Consider the following 19,794-nt stretch of genomic DNA (forward strand, 5'->3'; position numbering starts at 1 on the left):
TATTTTTTTCCAATACCTGCCCACAACAGTTCAGTAGATTAGATTAATTTAAAAAAAAAAATTAAATAAAAAGTAAAACCGTCGACGGAATGAAATCCTTTCTTGACTATGTGTGTGTGTGCGTTTGTGATCACAATAATTAATGCTACAATTCACTCAAAAATTACATTTCTGTCATCATTTACTCACACTCATGTCGGTCCAAAGCTGTAATACTGGCTTCAAAATATTCAAAAACATGTTAAATAGTGTGTTAGTGATGGGAAGATCAGATCATTTTAGGATCTTTGAATCTTGTTTAGCAAAATGAACAAATCTTTATTCAAGTCATTTCATTCGTATGAATAGAGTTATTAAAAATAATTCAAATGTTACATTTCCAGTAGCCACATTTCTCCAACATGTCTACTTGCGTCAACTTTCACCAGATTCCAAATGAGAAAATCATGATAATACTGGTCAAAGACAAATTATGAGAAACGATTAATGATTAAATTACTACTTAAATGTGTCTTCTTGTCTGAGTTGTTTCATCTAGCCTGTTGCCCTAAAGCAGAACCTAAAATATCACAGTCACAGTAAAATATCGTTGTCACCCATGTAATCATTTCTGTTTCCTCTACATAGCCTATGCGGCTTTCAAATCACAAAAGAATGAATGTCTATAAGACCAGAAGACTCGCGAGGTGAACAAATCATTTGTTTCCTTCTGTTTACCATAAGAAAGTCTTTCAAAATGAATGAATAGCTCATGGGACACCCATCACTTTAACATACAATATGAGGTGTATGAATACTTTTATTGTATGGAGATTCGTTGACTTTTTTGGGACTTTTTTGGACATCACTGTGTGCTTTCACAAAAAACAGCATGAACATTCTTCAATATATCTTATTTTATGTTCCACAGAACATATAAAGTCCAATGGGTTTACACATGAAGGTGAGTAAATAATGACAGAATATTCATTTTTGGGTGAACTATCTCATTAACACTGACCAAGACAGGACTCTGATGTCTCACAGCATTCATTTCCCAAGTAATATAACACAAAGCAAACTGAACACAAACCCACAAATCCACTCTCACACAGTGCAAAATGGTCACACACGAAATCACATATACTGTAGGTTTGTGAGAAAAAATTGACCTTTTCTACTGACGGCACCTGTATCTGTGGGAACTGTGAACATAATTAGTCGTATCCATCCTGTTAGCCTGTTAGTGTGAATATTTCATGATATAGATGGCTGAGAGAAATGATCTGCTCGCTCGTTCTCGCTCTCTCTGGGACTCTTTTGCTGAGGTCACTGACTGTCAATCACCGCAGGGGAGCCAAATGACACACCTGTTATTAGAAACAGCAATAACGCCTTCTCTCTGTTGGACAAGCAAACGATTCTGTGGAAATTCATTTTTTTTCTGTCTGTTGTGGGTTCCTCGGTGATTCACTTTTCTGATCCTCTGTGTTTATAGTTTGTGTATACACATAAATGTTGCTTAGTCTTATAGACCTTAGTCAGCACCATATTTAATTTCTGACAGCAATGAAAACAAGGCTGTGAATTATGGAAGTACAGTGTGTTCAATGGATTGTACTGTTGTTTACCAGTTTACCAATTGTTCAGCTGACTACACATCTTTCAAAAAGTCATCCAGCAGGCACAAACTCTTATGAAAATGACATTTAATCTAGGACCTTTATACAGCGCATGCCATTGTAAAAATTGTAGTCTATCTCTCACTACCTTGTTTTTAACCATCCCTGGGTATGTTTTGAAGAACGGCTGCTGGCTTGAACTGGTTTAAACTGGTGCTTAGCTGGTCATGTGATGGTCCTAGCAACTAGCTTCTGCTCAGGACTGGCTTAGGACCAGCACATGACCAGCACTTGACCAGCTTAAACCAGCTCAAACCAGCAGCCATGCTTCAAAACATACCTAACCAGCATATGCTGGTTTTTCCCACAGGGATGTAAAATTTAATATGGCATCTAACATTTTCTTTTAACAAATTATTATAAGTTAACAAATGATTCTTGTTAAACTAATCAAATGAGTGTGTGATTGAATGATTGACTCACAAAAAGATGCCCACTTATCGCCACATACTTCCGTTATGATGTAACCAGCAGAAAAAGCTCTAAATGAATCAGCGAATGATTCTTTTTGGTAAATGGGATGTGACTCAGTAGATTTTAATGGGATAATGGGATGTCAAGGAGACAATGGGATGATTGAAAGTCCCATCCACTACCACTTATTCATTGTCTTGTAACAAATTTCTGTAAATGTCCTTATTTTGCTTACATAAAGTATGTACGTGTGTCTTTCCATTCTTAATGCTGTTTATATGAGACTACGTATCCCAACGTCCCGCAGCTCTCTCTTCCTGTAAGCGTGTCTCATTAGCGACGGCCTGGCTCTCCTTGCTGCTAATTGACCTTTAATTATCCCAGCGACCCCACTGCGGCACCACATGCCTGTTACTGTAGCGATAGGGACGCACGCCACGCGTTGAGACCAAAGAAGCAGTAGGCAGTCCTCTAACGGACAATAACACTTTTCCAAGTGTGGAGAAAAAAATGGTCCTGTCTATATCTAGACAGACGTGGACTCATTTGAATATCACAACATTATTCAATTAAAAATATTCAAGCTGAGTCTGTGCAGAAGAGTTTCAGAGATGAATATTGCGCTTTCAAAACTGCCCAGGTGGAAATAAAAAAGAAAGAAAAAGGGGTGACGGGAAGACGTTTTACTAGCTTGTGAGAAATCACAATTTTTTCTCAAAAATGAAATCAAATAGAGATTATTAGGTTAAGGCAATATCAGTGCACAGCACGTCATTCTGGGAACCATCCAGTCACTGTGAAATCCTTATCAACTCTGTGACACTATTTGTACGTTGCCGTTCGACTTGGGCTGGTTGTCCTGGTTGGCGTCCTTCACGTAAACAGGATTATGGACACAGATGACGGCACAGGAGGAGACACTGCCTATCGCTGCGATTGGATTAGTGAATGACAGGAAGTCGGTGCCCAAGCGAGGATATGATCTAAGTGATGCGTTACTGCTGTACAGATCACGCTAATATGAACAAGACATCTTCTTTAGCGACATACATGACTGACAAGGACAAAGTATTGACATGAGATAAAAACATACAGAAGTCACGTTTGCTGTGTGCAAGCCCACGATAACAGTTAAAGCAGTCATACCACATACATAACGGACCTAAATATAATAATAATAATAATATTTTTTTTATCCTGAGGTTCAAGGATATGAGAGGCAGCAGGCAGAGAAAGATTAGAATGAAATATATTTGTTTTTTCATGATATGACCTCTTTAAAGCAGGGCTCTTGTAACACACACTCATACACACGCACATTTAAATATGGAGGTGATATGAACAAACATTTGAACATACACACATATTCTGATTATGTGCTTTGTAGAAATGTGTCGTGTTGATAGTGATGATTGGATTGCCCATGTGTTTCATTTTGGTAAATTCCCTTCTAGTGATCCAGAGGAAACCGTTGCAATTTCATTTCACATTAAGAAAGATGCTTGAAGAGAAATAAGTCCACAACCATAAACGTTGCGTAAACTCCAACCTAAGCTTGCGAAGAGACTGCCTACATTAATTTTTTTTAATTCACATCATCAACCCACCTGTCAAACGACTGTGTGTAGAGGTAGTAATTAAATGCATTAAAAACAAAAAGTATAATTAGGCTCACAGCGGTGTCTGCCTCAGCCTCCATGTTTGAAGCACAAATATGGTCTCAAACATAAAAGGGACAGAAGATCCCCAAAGCTTGAAAAGCCAAGTCGTTTTTGTGAGTCACACTTTGAAAGGTTTGTGCCATTTCTTTTTCTTTTCGTTTTACTTTTGATGACTTTTGAAAGGCTGGTTAATAAAATAACACACTTATTTCATCAACGTTTATCCCATTCATCCTAATAATGGCTTCAATCAGGATAAATGGGATTTAAGCTTAATTAAAATCTATAACACAAACCTATTATGAGATCACAAAAACTTTCCACCAAACTTTCAGCAAAAATGCAGTATGGTAATTGGTGCATAAGATACTCTCTTACCCCTTTTCCACCAACAAGGTGCCAGTGCCAGAGCCCAGTCTGGTCCTGTTTTGATTTAAATAATTACACATAAATTGTAAATCCAAACCTATATGACTTAATCTTTTCCTGAAACACATAAGGAAATGTTAGGAAGAATTACTGCCGCGGTCACCAGTGTAGCAGCACACACCTAAAGATGTGACAAAATTCACATACTGTGCTTAACTTGGTAACACTTTATTTTGATAGTCCACTTTAGACATTTTAATAACAGTAAGTAACTTTGCAACTACATGTCAACTAGCAGTCATTAGATTAGTAGAGTGTCTGCTTTATATCTTCTAACACTTTATTTTGATGGGTCCACAACATACAATATACTGACTATGAGAAACTTTGCAAGTATATGTCAACTTATTCTCCTAGCCCTAAACCTAGCCTAACAGTCTACTCTGAGAGTTAGTAGACATGTAGCTGCAAATGAATGAGAATTAGTCGACATGTAGTTGCAAAGTTACTTATAGTTAGTACAATGTCTAAAGTGGACTATCAAAATAAAGTGCAACCCTTAACTTGCAAGTTGTGGTTGCTTCCCCTTTAAGAATATTACGCTTGCATTTTGGTTGGAGTGCATTGCAGTGATTCAGCTGGTTCACGGTTTTTCATTGAATTTCTACAATGCCTGTGTTCATTTAAAAGCATAAATATCTACATGTGGTGACCCCGACATGCAAACTGTGTCTCCGCCTGGGCGAACCATGCTGCAGCTTGCTGTTCCCAAAACTCTGGTATCTTGAGAATGACTCAGTTGGCCATTATCTAGTCAAACCACAACAACAACAAAAAGAACTCTGGAGTTGTTCAAGAGCATCAGAGTCAGCACATGTAGGTGTTATTGCAAACACAAGCAACATGGAAATTGGATGAAAAGCAGTGAACCGGTTAAACCGCTTTAATGGACTCCGACCAAAAAGCAAAAGTAAATATCTTAAAGGAGAAACAACCTCATCCCACAGCTTAACATTCTTAAAGGAGTACGAAACCTCACAAGCATAGTATGTCACATCTTGAGTGTATATCGCCACACTAGTGACTTTTAATGCATGGGAAAATGATGCAATTAAATTAAATAGTGACTGAGGCTGTCAGTCATCTCCTTTAAGGTTCCCCAGAGGAAAGTCAAATGGGTTTGGAGCAACACGAGGCTGAGTAAATGATAATAGAATTTTAATTTTTGAGGGTACTATCCCTTTAAAACCAAGAAAAAAAAGCCCACAATGCACCATATTTGTTTGTGGACATTTATAGCATTGTTCGGCTCTCAAATGTGGCTCTGGTGGTGCTGGAAGAGGTCCACAGATCCCCTGGTCAAGCACCGGCTCAGTGGAAAAGGGATATGCTTCCTGTGTGGCATGATAGGGCTTTAGTTATCACCAATCTCTCCAAAAGAGTGGAAAACAAAACAATAAAACCAAAGAAAAGGCAGTGAAATCACAGCGTCAGAAAACATAGCAATAAAACCCCATACCCTCCTCCTTGTATCCCTTGATGAGAGTTAAACATGCATAAGGGGAATGGGGCAGTGGGAGGATAGGGGGAAAAAGGGTAAATGGATTAAAGGGATAAAGGAGCTGGAGAACAAGCACACACCTTCGGTGAGGGAGGACACAGGCAAAGAGACCTCCATGCATGCGGCGGACTGGGCCTTGCGGAAGGGCGGTCGGCCGGGCCCCCTGCGGGCAAGGCGTGGCCCTTCAGGGCCCCCCGGGACTCTGGCCCTCCCAGTCGGACAGGGCTGGGAGGTGGGGCTAGTGCAATGTCCATTCACATGATCTGTAACAACGGGCATAGCATTAGCAAAAACCCAAATGAGATTAGAAATAGAAGAGTGTGTGAGAGAGAAAGAGTGGTGAAGAGGGCAGTGGGATGAAAACAATGCAGCCGCAAAGGAGAGAGAAGCGTTAACATTAAGAGGAAGCAGTCATATAATAGCAGCTTTAATCAGCCAAAAAAATCATTCTGATTTGAAAAGGAAAAAAGGAAAATGGAAAGGGAAGGGAGAAGGATAATGGAAAGGAAAGGGAAGAAAAAGGGGGAAAGAAAAGAAATGAAAAATGAAAATAAAAAGGCAAAAAAAAAAGGAAATAAAATGGGAAAAGAAAAAAGAAAATAAACAAGGAACAGGAACAGGAAAAGGAAAGGAAAATGTAAAGAGAAGTAAAAATACAAAAAGAAAACATGAAAAGGGACAAGAGAAAGAACATGGAAAAGGAAAGGAAAGTTGCAGGTAATGGTAGCTGTTCAAAAAATTAAGCATTCAGAGAGGCTTTCTCATCCCTTCTCAACTCAGACACTGAGGACTGAGCACTGAGGCACGGAGGTGGAGGACTTGATTTTACAGAAAAACAGAAGCTTCCATCTGCAGTCTGTTTATGCACGCAGTTGAGGGAGGTCTGCTTGAATATGCAGGACAAGACCCAGATTCAAACTCCCTGCATCTAAAACAGCACTTTTTTCAACAACACCTCCAACATACCTGGATCAAAGTCTTACTTGCGTCTACCTGAGAGAGACACCCTGTAGCCAGAAGCTCTCAGATGGAGGCAGCCTGTTTATATGTTCCACAGTATCCTCTAGGTTTTGACTGACTCCTGACTATTTTGACATTCTATAGTAGCTTTATATTTCCCTCCCTTCCTCCATTTTATATCTATCTATCAATCATTTTCATGCCAACGCAGCCATCCAAATCCACGAATGTCTGCCGTCATTTCATATCAGTGGGATTTCTACTCAATCATTTTTATATCACACAGTAGACTTGGCAACCAAAACTTCGACACTGACTCATGGTGAAACAAAGCACTATTGAGAACACCATCTGTAGTACGTTTGAGAAACTTAAATCATCATTTTAAAGACTACATTTGTTAGTTCATATTTTCTTGTGTGCACAGGTTTTTATAGTGTATGTTATACACTAACATTTAAAAGTTTGGGGTCAGTAATATTTTATATATAAAATGTTTTATTGTTTCCACCAAAATAATTAAGCAGCACATCTGTTTTCAACAATGATAATAATAAGAAAAGTTTCTTAAGCACTAAAATCAGCATATTAGAATGATTTCTGTATCGTGTGACACTCAAGATTGGAATATTGGCTGCTGAAAATACAGCTTTGCTATCACAGGTTTCACGCTATATATTAAATTTTCAAACATATTAAATTTGAAAACACTTAATTTAAATTGTAATAATATTCCAACGATATTCCTGTTTCACACTGTATTTTTAATCAAATAAATGCACCGTTGGTGAGCATTTTTTTCTATCAAAAACATTAAAAAAATCTTACCAATCTGAAAGTTATGAATGTCTCTCTCTGTCATTGTTTTATTTTTGTAAAAAATATTGTTACATTGCAAACAAATTTTACAATAACTCTCATGATATTAACTAAAATCCAATTTAATATGATGTCTTCAGATGATGTTCCTGCAGAAGTGATATTCTGTGAAAGTCATGAAAGTCAGAGAACATCATCTTAGAGAGTCAGGATGAGAAAGCCCAACAAATGGAGCCCAGTCCGCAGATGTCTTTACCTCTGTTTCCCCTGGCCTGCACCAGGGACAGAGTTTCTAAATGAGCGCCAGGTTCATGAAAAGATCCAAACTGAAGGTTTAGGATAGTAGAAAATATTGCATTCAAGGGGAGACAGTTCTAAGCCCAAAACTACAGAGAACTCTCTATTTCAGCCACACACACATACATTACACTCACACAACACTCATAAATTGGCTTTCTAATAAGTATTGATTTTTTTAATGCCCTTTTTCTGTTTTCATGACCTAAACCTTCAAGATATTTTCATATTGCAAAATGACCCAAGACTCGCTTTCTAAGTTCTAATATTTTTCCAAGTACAAATCGAAAACCTTCGAGGATTGGAAACAAGAGTAATCACTCATGGCCCAGATGGTCTATTTTCCTTTGTAATGCTGCACAGCTTGACCTGTTGAAGGAACACTTTCATTATTACACATTAGGTCAAGTTTGGCACAAGAAATTGGAGAGGAAATTGTTCAGCCCTCAGCGAGAGGTGTGTTAGTCACAGCCTAGCATGAAACAAAAAGCCAGACAAGAGGAAAGAAAAAGGAAAAGAGAACAAGGAAAGATATTCAGCGAAAGAGACAGAGTGAGACAATTCGCAGTATTTCCGTACAAGGCTGAAGAATGATCCAAGTCACGATGAGGCAAGCTCACTTGCAGAGAATGATCTCATTACATTAGTGCATGTCGTTCAGAGGTAGAAGATGGTCCAATCACAAATGAGCAGGCTTTTCATAGAGTTAGAGAATGGTCCAATAGGGTTAGAGCATGTTCTGAGGTATAGAATGACCCAATTACGATGGAGCAAGGCCTTTAAGACGTAAAGGATGAACCAGTCGCGAAAGAGCAAGATTTCAGAGTGATACCTTTCTTAACTTAAGAATGAGTATGTTGAACAAACCACCTTTGTAAACACTTGCAAAATGTACATTGAGAAGCATAATAAAAATAAATAAATAAAAAAGGCCACACGCAGAGATGTGAGGAGGGAAATTTAGCGCCACGTTATGAATTCAAATGAGAAGAAAGTGAAAGAATAAAAATGCAGTAAATATGAACTGTAAAATGCAAAGACAAGTGGCTTCATCATGTCATTCTCAACAGGATGGAAACAGATAAAGTTGATGCATCGAAGGCAAGAATAAAGAAAAAGGTCTGCTCGCTTTCGGCCTACCGTACCAAGATCAGTCTTAAGATCTGTGGGTAGACTTAACTTTCTGCCTGGTCCCTTGACTGAAACAAAAATAGGACAGAAAGGGGCAATTAATCCAGTTAAGAAAACAAAACAAAAAGGCAAAATAAAGAGATCAGCTCAAATTAAAATCAAAAAAAGAAAGAAAGAAAGAAAATAATTTAGTGTAACACATGCAGGTGTACACACTGACATGTAATATTTCATTCGACAGTCATGCCTGATCGCATACTGCCACCAAATAAACAGATTTGTCTGTTTTTAGACAAGCAAACACATGCATGCAGAACGCATCTAAGTTCAAAAGCATAACTCAAAATCCATTTTTTTTACATTTCCATTTCCTTCCATGTTGATAGGGGTAAAAAAAATATATATATACATGGACCAATCAAAATAACTGCAAAATATACAGATTGGATCTACTGTACTGTATTAAACAGAAACCACAAAAACCGCACAGAAACCAATCACGTGTGTGCATGCATACACAATTAGTAAAACATAAACACAGAGGTTCAAATTAAAGCGTAATCAGATAAACAAAGTGAGGTCAACATTTTGCAAGCATTTTGCACTGCAAAGGTTAGAGTGCATACTGAGCTGAATGTCTAATATGGCAGGATTACTGCTGAAATGGGATCTAAAAGAAAATTTGAAAAAATATGTATGAGTGTATCCAAAATACTAATTCAACATCAGTTTACAATGCTATGCAGGCAAAAAAATGTAATAACCAGGCATGTTATCCCAAAGAACGTCTCTCAAAGTCTCTATTTATATGATGTACTCCAGAACACTAAAACATATCAAGCAGAATACTTCCCAAGATGACACTCTCCTCCTAAGCATCATTTCGATTAAATGATTTTAAAGTAGGGTGTGATTTTAGAATGTCATTTCAAGAGGGTGCTAATGCTTTTCCACTTATGGACTCCACAAAATGGTTTGATGAATGCAATTTGCTTTCCTATGTTGACCAAAGAGGTCTATAATATCTGGAGAAAGCTTTCCATTAGAAGTACACCAAATGGTGTACATGTGGCATTAACTGACCCCTGCTAAATGGATCATACTAGCAAACCAAACCAATAGCCATTTATATATATATATATATACAATATATATATATATATATATATATATATATATATATATATATATATATACAGTCATGGCCAAAAATATCGGCACCCTTGGTAAATATGATCAAAGAAGGCTGTGAAAATTAATCTGCATTGTTAATCCTTTTGATCTTTTATTTTAAAAAATCACAAAAAACTAACCTTTCATTGGATAATAAGAATTTAAAATGGGGAAATATCATTATGAAATAAATGTTTTTTTCTCAAATACACGTTGGACACAATTATTGGCACCCCTAGAAATTATTATGAGTAAAATATCTCTGAAGTATATTCCCATTCATATTCACAATTTTGAGCACTCCAAGGTGATTATGAACATGAAATAATCCAGCCATGGCTTCCTGTTTCACAGAAATATAAAACACAGCCTAAATTCCCTTAATCATCCATCACAATGAGAAAAACCAAAGAATATATTTCCGATGTGCAGCAAAAGATAATTGAGCTTCACAAATGAGTGAAGTGGCTTTAAGAAAAGAGCTAGAGCAGTGAAAATCCCCATTTCCACCATCAGGGCAATAATTCATAATTTCCAATCAACAGAAAATGTTACGAAACTGCCTGGAAGAGGACGTGTGTCTATATCGTCCTAATGCACGGTGAGAAGGAGAGTTTGAGTGGCTAAAGACTCTCCAAGGACCACAGCTGGAGAATTTCAGAAAATAGTTGAGTCTCGGGGTCAGAAAACCTTAAAAACAAAATGGTCAAACAGCACCTACATCACCACATGTTGTTTGGGAGGGTTTCAAGAAAAATCCTCCTAGCTCATCCAAAAACAAACTCCAGCATATTCAGTTATCAGACACGACTGGAACTTCAAATGGGACTGGCTTCTATGGTCAGATGAAACTAAAAAAATAGCTTTTTAGCAGCAAACACTCAAGATGGGTTTGGTGAATACAGGGATAAAACGTACCCCATGTTTACAATGAAATATACTGCTGTATTTTTGATGTTGTGGGCCTATATTTCTGCTGGAGGTCCTGGACATCTTGTTTAGACACATGGCATCATGGATTCTATCAAATACCAACAGATAAAAAAATCAAGTGACTGACTCTGTTAGAAATCTTATAATGGGCCATGTTTGGATCTTCCAACTGTACGATAATCCAAACACAAACCTCAAAAACAACACAAAAATGGGTCACTGAGCACAAAACCAAGCTTCTGCTGGCCATTCCAGTCCTCTGAACTTAACCCTATAGAAAATGAGTGGTGAACTGAAGAGAAGAAGCACCAACATGAACTCTCAGAAATAAAGGTACAAAAGCTGTCACTGGGGCGGTACTTTTTCAAAAGGTACACTTTTGTACCTATTGGGTTCAAATTTGTACACTTTAAGTACTAATACAGGTGCATCTCAATAAATTAGAATGTCGTGGAAAAGTTCATTTATTTCACTAATTCAACTCAAATTGTGAAACTCGTGTATTAAATAAATTCAATGCACACAGACTGAAGTAGTTTAAGTCTTTGGTTCTTTTAATTATGATGATTTTGGCTCACATTTAACAAAAACCCACCATCTCAACAAATTAGAATACTTCATAAGACCAATAAAAAAAAAAAAAACATTTTTAGTGAATTGTTGGCCTTCTGGAAAGTATGTTAATTTACTGTATATGTACTCAATACTTGTTAGGGGCTCCTTTTGCTTTAATTACTTCCTCAATTCAGCGTGGCATGGAGGAGAACAGTTTGTGACACTGCTGAGGTGGTATGGAAGCCCAGGTTTCTTTGACAGTGGCCTTCAGCTCATCTGCATTTTTTGGTCTCTTGTTTCTCATTTTCCTCTCAGGTCTGGTGAGTTTGCTGGCCAGTCAAGCACACCAACACCATGGTCATTTAACCAACTTTTGGTGCTTTTGGCAGTGTGGGCAGCTGCCAAATCTTGCTGGAAAATGAAATCAGCATCTTCAAAAAGCTGGTCAGCAGAAGGAAGCACGAAGTGCTCCAAAATTTATTGGTAAACGGGTGCAGTGACTTTGGTTTTCAAAAAACACAATGGACCAACACCAGCAGATGACATTGCACCCCAAATCATCACAGACTCTGGAAACTTAACACTGGACTTCAAGCAACCTGGGGTATGAGCTTCTCCACCCTTCCTCCAGAATCTAGGACCTTGGTTTCCAAATGAAATACAAAACTTGTTCTCATCCGAAAAGAGGACTTTGGACCATTGGGCAACAGTCCAGTTCTTCTTCTCCTTAGCCCAGGTAAGACGCCTCTGACGTTGTCTGTGGTTCAGGAGTGGCTTAACAAGAGGAATATGACAACTGTAGCCAAATTCCTTGACACATCTGTGTGTGGTGGCTCTTGATGCCTTGACCCCAGCCTCAGTCCATTCCTTGTGAAGTTCACCCAAATTCTTGAATCGATTTTGCTTGACAATCCTCATAAGGCTGCGGTTCTCTCGGTTGGTTGTGCATCTTTTTCTTCCACACTTTTTCCTTCCACTCAACTTTCTGTTAACATGCTCGGATACAGCACTCTGTGAACTTCTTCACAGTGAGCTTCTTTGGCAACGAATGTTTGTGGCTTACCCTCCTTGTGAAGGGTGTCAATGATTGTCTTCTGGACAACTGTCAGATCTGCAGTCTTCCCCATGATTGTGTAGCCTAGTGAACCAAACTGAGACACCAATTTGAAGGCTCAGGAAACCTTTGCAGGTGTTTTTAGTTGATTAGCTGATTGGCATTTCACCATATTCTAATTTGTTGAGATAGTGAATTGGTGGGCTTTTGTTAAATGTGAGCCAGAATCATCACAATTAAAAGAACCAAAGACTTAAACTACTTCAGTCTGTGTGCATTGAATTTATTTAATACACGAGTTTCACAATTTGAGTTAAATTACTGAAATAAATGAACTTTTCCACGACATTCTAATTTATTGAGATGCACCAAAATGGACCCTTTAGGTACAAACATGTACCTTTTGAAAAGGTACTGCCCCAGTGACAGCTTTTGTACCTTTATTTCTGAGGGTGTGGAGCTGGGAATCTAAAGGGTCTGGAGTGATTCTGGATGAAGGAATGGTCTCTGATCTCTTGTCAGGTGTTCTCTAACCTCATCAGGCATTATGGGAGAACATTTAGAGCTGTTAAACTGGCAAATGGAGGTTTCAAAAAGTATTGAATAAAAGGGTGCCGTTAATTGTGGCCAATGTGTATTGGAGAAAAAACATTTATTTCATGATGATATTTCCCCCCATTTTAAATTCTTATTATCCAATGAAAGTTTAGATTTTTGTGATTTTTTTTTTTTAAATAAAAGATCAAAAGGATTAACAATGCAGATTAATTTTCACAGCCTTCTTTGATCATATTTACCAAGGATGCCGATATTTTTGGCCATGACTGTATATATATACAGTGAGGAAAATAAGTATTTGAACACCCTGCTATTTTGCAAGTTCTCCCACTTAGAAATCATGGAGGGGTCTGAAATTGTCATCGTAGGTGCATGTCCACTGTGAGAGACATAATCTAAAAAAAAAATCCAGAAATCACAATGTATGATTTTTTAACTATTTATTTGTATGATACAGCTGTAAATAAGTATTTGAACACCTGTCTATCAGCTAGAATTCTGACCCTCAAAGACCTGTTAGTCTGCCTTTAAAATGTCCACCTCCACTCCATTTATTATCCTAAATTAGATGCACCTGTTTGAGGTCGTTAGCTGCATAAAGACACCTGTCCACCCCATACAATCAGTAAGAATCCAACTACTAACATGGCCAAGACCAAAGAGCTGTCCAAAGACACTAGAGACAAAATTGTACACCTCCACAAGGCTGGAAAGGGCTACGGGAAATTGCCAAGCAGCTTGGTGAAAAAGGTCCACTGTTGGAGCAATCATTAGAAAATGGAAGAAGCTAAACATGACTGTCAATCTCCCTCGGACTGGGGCTCCATGCAAGATCTCACCTCGTGGGGTCTCAATGATCCTAAGAAAGGTGAGAAATCAGCCCAGAACTACACGGGAGGAGCTGGTCAATGACCTGAAAAGAGCTGGGACCACCGTTTCCAAGGTTACTGTTGGTAATACACTAAGGCGTCATGGTTTGAAATCATGCATGGCACGGAAGGTTCCCCTGCTTAAACCAGCACATGTCCAGGCCCGACTTAAGTTTGCCAATGACCATTTGGATGATCCAGAGGAGTCATGGGAGAAAGTCATGTGGTCAGATGAGACCAAAATAGAACTTTTGGTCATAATTCCACTAAACGTGTTTGGAGGAAGAAGAATGATGAGTACCATCCCAAGAACACCATCCCTACTGTGAAGCATGGGGTGGTAGCATCATCTTTGGGGTGTTTTTCTGCACATGGGACAGGGCGACTGCACTGTATTAAGGAGAGGATGACCGGGGCCATGTATTGTGAGATTTTGGGGAACAACCTCCTTCCCTCAGTTAGAGCATTGAAGATGGGTCGAGGCTGGGTCTTCCAACATGACAATGACCCGAAGCACACAGCCAGGATAACCAAGGAGTGGCTCTGTAAGAAGCATATCAAGGTTCTGGCGTGGCCTAGCCAGTCTCAGACCTAAACCCAATAGAGAATCTTTGGAGGAGCTCAAACTCCGTGTTTCTCAGCGACAGGCCAGAAACCTGACTGATCTAGAGAAGATCTGTGTGGAGGTGGGCCAAAATCCCTCCTGCAGTGTGTGCAAACCTGGTGAAAAACTACAGGAAAGCGTTTGACCTCTGTAATTGCAAACAAAGGCTACTGTACCAAATATTAACATTGATTTTCTCAGGTGTTCAAATACTTATTTGCAGCTGTATCATACAAATAAATAGTTAAAAATCATACATTGTGATTTCTGGATTTTTTTTTTAGATTATGTCTCTCACAGTGGACATGCACCTCGATGACAATTTCAGACCCCTCCATGATTTCTAAGTGGGAGAACTTGCAAAATAGCAGGGTGTTCAAATACTTATTTTCCTCACTGTATATATATATATATATATATAATGTACACTCTATCCATCTCTTCTTCCATGTATGTAGAGTTGGATGAGATTTGAGCGTAGGACAAAGCGGAAATTGCTCCTGAAAATGGCAGTAATTAACATTCTGGGATCAATAACCTGTGCCTTCGATGTGGATTATTCCCATTACTCTCTAAACTGATAAAATCAGTCTGTGCACACATGTGCAGGTGTGTAAACATGAAAGAGAGATCCAAAGAAAGTGTGGGCTACCTACACGTTGATACGAGAGCAACACATTAAAGCCATTTTGCAAACTATATTCTCCCTGTGTGTGTTTTGTGTGTATAGACTCTGTCTGAATAAACCCATGTTGGACATATTTTGTTACTGTTATCCAGTGGCACAGCTACAATGGCAAACATAACAGCTGGCATCCGCTGATTTCAACGTCAGACCTCAAGTGGCCACCCTGTATTATTGTTTTTTTTTCCATGGGCACACTTTCAGGAGTCGTTTAGCTGCTCGTTAGAACGTTCCGAGCACCATGGCTTCAATCCCGTTGACTCCTCTGTGAGCCTGACTCGGATGAACTGTAATTTGGGATTGTTTTTGGAATCATCTCAAAAAATGTCTTCTGCTATCCTGCACTGCAATTTGCATGAATTACCGACTCCTTTGCTTTCAGCTCACGTCATCTTCCGCTAATTCGTAGAGGCGGATATACTTCAGGAGTAAAGAGGAATTCAGAGGAATTTCATTCTCAGAAGCGTGCATTAGCATTTATGAGCCACAGTGTTGTTTTTGCTGAAATAAAATGCCAAATCTTCAGCATTTTCCTCTCTTGTAAGCCTTTCATCAAAAATACATTAATTTACTTCTGTTTGGCAAAAGAATACGTCACTACTTAGCATCACCAATTTGGTGACCTTTGTAGTGACCCAGTATTTGTTTTTTTTAAAGTGAGCCAACACTTAAGGCCATTCACATGCAGCACATTTTCAAAAGTGAACAAAAGCATTATTAGCATATAATTCTCATGCTAATAGCCATTCTCTCTGCCATGCTCTCGGAGACAAAGCTTTGCAGTCTGGCACATTTGTGTAGTTATATAAATCCATTTACATTAGTTGCATCTACACAACTAACTATAAGTTTAAAATTGTAGGTATTTGCTACGCCTTTCATTACAAGTTTTAACAAAACTTAAACTTTATCAATGTACAGAATAACTAGAGCACTAGTCATTGGTAAAATAAGCTACCCAATGAATTAATCCAATTTTAAGATATTGTAAATGTCTTCAAAACAAACATGTACTAAATAACACACATACTGTACAAGCATGGATGGCGGAGCTACTGAGGGCCAAAGAAAAACCCTCAAGATCCTGTTGGGGTCTAACTAAAGCAAGTTCTTTTCTTTTACAGATTTTGTTTGTCATACTGTACAATATGAGCCCAGTGAGATCTTGCAAAAAAAAGCTACATGTTAGAACTGATTTTGTTAATCGTACTCAAGCTAAATTGAAATAGTAGGGTACAATGGGGCTGAAGGTGCATTCAATTTAATTTTCTTAAACATCCGCCTTTCACTCTGCATGTGGAAATGTGGCTGTTTTCCAATTTGAGATTAGATTCTACTGATTATTGTACTTTTAAAATGAATGTATGCATGTTTTACGTAATTTATTTTATTTATTGAAATGCACAGAAAATGGTACAAACTTTGCTGAAGTGATTGTTTTGAACAAGTATTAACTTAAATATTATGCAAAATACATTACTTTTGCTAAAGTATTTGTACCCGAATATGGGATAAAAAGCTTAGCACCTCATATATTTGTGTGATTTCTAACAAAACCAAACAAACTAATTTTATGATTTTGTTTCCCATTTAATGTGTTGTTCCATCAATATTCAATAATACATATATGTAGAGTTCAGATGCAAAAGCCTCTAAGTGCCATTTGAAATTTTCTTCTTAAATGAGTATTTTTATCAGGCTCCTATGTGTAGGTTCAGTAATTTTACTTTAATGCCAATGAATAGGTATTTTTCATTGCCATTAAAGTGGCATAACTGAACGAAATAACTGAACGTAAACATTGGAGCCTGAGAAAAATACTCATTTAAGAAGAAAAAGAGGCTTTTGCATCTGAACTCTTCAAATATTCTTTTCTTTTCTTTTTTATTTGCAAGTATACACTATGGGAGTACTGAATAGAACATTTAATTAATGTTTTAATGCCTTTAGCCCTGTTGCACCATGCGGCTTAAACCCAAAGTAGCCATGCCAACAGTGCTAATGCTAATGTTTGGACTGAAAAAAAAAATCAAACTGGGTGAAAAGAGAGGACTACTGCTCATTCTAAAGAGCAAACAAATTTTTGAAATTGAATTGAATTTTGAAATTCGGTAAAATCAAAAATAATCCTGTGTCAAGGCAGCCAATAGAAACTACATATGAAAAAATGAAAACAGACTTTATTTACATGTAAAAAAAAAAGTGTCATCTGACCCTACTGGACCTCAACGATCAACGCTCTGTCTGGGCTGCAGTCACATCACCTCTCTCATCAACACACACGATACATACTACCTACTACCATGCCTTGATCACACACATGACTACAATAGCCAAACGTGAAGCACACTTAAACAATACTTACATACGCACTCACACACACCTACACCTACACCTCAGCAGCACGGAGCGTAGCACAGGGCACTACGAGCGTGAGGCCACTTCTACTGCAGCATGCAACCCCCAAACAGACACCCACACACGCAGATTTACACGGAGAAGCACATGAGCCGCGGGCTTGCTGTGTGTGGGTGTTTTTAAGGGGCTGGACACATTCTTACCATTGTCCAACAGGTAAAAGACAGGACTGTAGTGGCAGGACCGCAGGTTGGACACAGGTTCCCCTGTGCCTCGAGGGTCATTATGGAGGGAAGGGGTGTAGGGTGCTGGAAATCAGAGATCACACAGTCATTGTCACATACCAGGCTCAATCACATGCAGCCAAACAGCTTGTTATAGGTCAATGGGATTCATAACAGGACGCTAAAAGAAAAGAAAATCACACACATGGAATTTTAAAATAATCTGTTATTGATTAACTCAAACACTTTACGGATCCTCACGAGGCTAAATCTGGTCTTTTTATGTGAATATGTACATATGCGAATTTAAATTTCTTCAACAACACCTCTTTCTTCTTTCAAATGTTAATGCCAAAAGCATTTGATATTTCAGACAATATTTTCTCAAAAGTTGGATTAGAGTTCTTCACCAACATACTTTCCGCAGTTTCCAAAAAACAACAACCAAATAAAAATTAAAGTAGCAAAAAAGGCTATATCTCTATATTTCTATATGAATGGATTCCACCACAAATGAATCACCTCTGCAATACCGGAGCTTCACATCAGTTGACATAGTGGTGTTTTAGACATGAACAAATTTTTAAATGAATTCATTATGTACTCATCTTGGTCAGGCAGAAAGCACAGATCCTGTTTACTTCATGCTACTCTTGCTTAATTTATTCATTTATTTACATATAATGCTAATATTAAATAAATATAAAATACTATAACTATATTCTAAAACAAAACAAAAAATCTATTATTTTTATATATAATTTAGGCTGGTCTAGCTGATGGTAATTAAACACTTATGGTGCTTAAATGCTTACATGCCTCTTTATTGATAAGTTTGAATTAAAGTAACTTTTGGTTGTGAACATGATTTGCCGTATACAAAGAGCATTTGAGAAATCTTAGGCATGCCCTTGCATTGACCTTTTTTCAATGTGCATTTCTTAGAAAATATCTGGTAGAATTTTTTTGAGCAGCAACTGACATGCTTTTTTTTTTCTTCAAATACTGAGGACATTTAAGCACACACAGAACAGTGGAAATTTTCCCTGCATTTAACCTCATCAGACAAGATGAATTCAAAAGACTCACAAATCACTGCAGGTGTCGACCTGACAGTAAAAATCATGATTGCTGTGTGAATTGAGGCCAAACCGCCGAGGGCAAAGATGAGAGAACAGCGTTGTGAGAGACTGACAAGTGTATCGCAGGTCTCCTGGTTATTCTGCTTTAACAATAATGGCCTTCTCCTCAGTCTTTTCTGGAACCATCTGCCCTTCTGTCCAAAAGCTTCATTTTGCTCTCATTTAAAATCTGTTTCTTGCCTTTTGATGCCGATATGAACTCAGGATTGCCCATATTGTTTCACCCATCTGTGCTGCAGCATCAGCTTATATTACATTAACTCGTGCTTAAACTTTCTGTGATAACAGATAAAAGTAAAAGGTGACAGCACAGCTGGTAACTAAAAAATGCTGGTATCTAAAAACAGGGTTATTATTATTTTTTTAATGAAAGTGAATTAAGTGCTCTTTCCAGTCTAAAAAAGGCAAAATATAAATGCCATAGAAGGTAATTTATTACTATTATTATTGTTATTATTATTATGCCAAGAAATCAATTATTTTACTCAACAATGGTGCATTAATTGATCAAATGTTCTATCAATCAAATAAGCCTAAAAATAAATTAATGTTTTAATGTGAGCTTAAGAGACTCTTTAAAAAAACATTAATAAACTTTTTTAATTCTGTATTTTTGTTTCACTTTGGTTTTTACTTTAGATTTAAAACATTAGTTACATTATTTTCCCAAATGTAATTTCTGTGCCGTTTATCTACTGCAGCAATCAAGCTGAAGTTACACTGTAAAATAACTAAAATAAAAAATACAGAAAATGTACGGGTAATT

The 19,794-nt window shown here is 37.7% G+C and overlaps 1 protein-coding gene across 14 annotated transcripts in view; it reads right to left on the reverse strand.

Annotated features, from left to right (window-relative positions):
* stxbp5l (syntaxin binding protein 5L) overlaps positions 1 to 19,794 on the reverse strand; it is a 153,470-nt gene that overhangs the window by 11,434 nt on the left and 122,242 nt on the right. For 6 of the 14 annotated variants that reach the window (XM_058786985.1, XM_058786986.1, XM_058786983.1 and 3 more), the window contains 3 exons: positions 17,866 to 17,970; positions 8,888 to 8,941; positions 5,747 to 5,929 (listed from right to left, as the gene is read on the reverse strand). The exons of 2 other annotated variants lie outside the window; for them this stretch is intronic. In XM_058786985.1, the coding sequence (XP_058642968.1) occupies positions 5,747 to 5,929; positions 8,888 to 8,941; positions 17,866 to 17,970 (342 nt within the window). The remainder of the gene's footprint in view (positions 1 to 5,746; positions 5,930 to 8,887; positions 8,942 to 17,865; positions 17,971 to 19,794) is intronic. 6 more of the 14 variants (XM_058786992.1, XM_058786993.1, XM_058786989.1 and 3 more) reach the window with 2 other exon arrangements.

This window comes from Onychostoma macrolepis, chromosome 09, assembly GCF_012432095.1.
Source record: "Onychostoma macrolepis isolate SWU-2019 chromosome 09, ASM1243209v1, whole genome shotgun sequence".
Taxonomy (NCBI): Eukaryota; Metazoa; Chordata; class Actinopteri; order Cypriniformes; family Cyprinidae; genus Onychostoma; species Onychostoma macrolepis.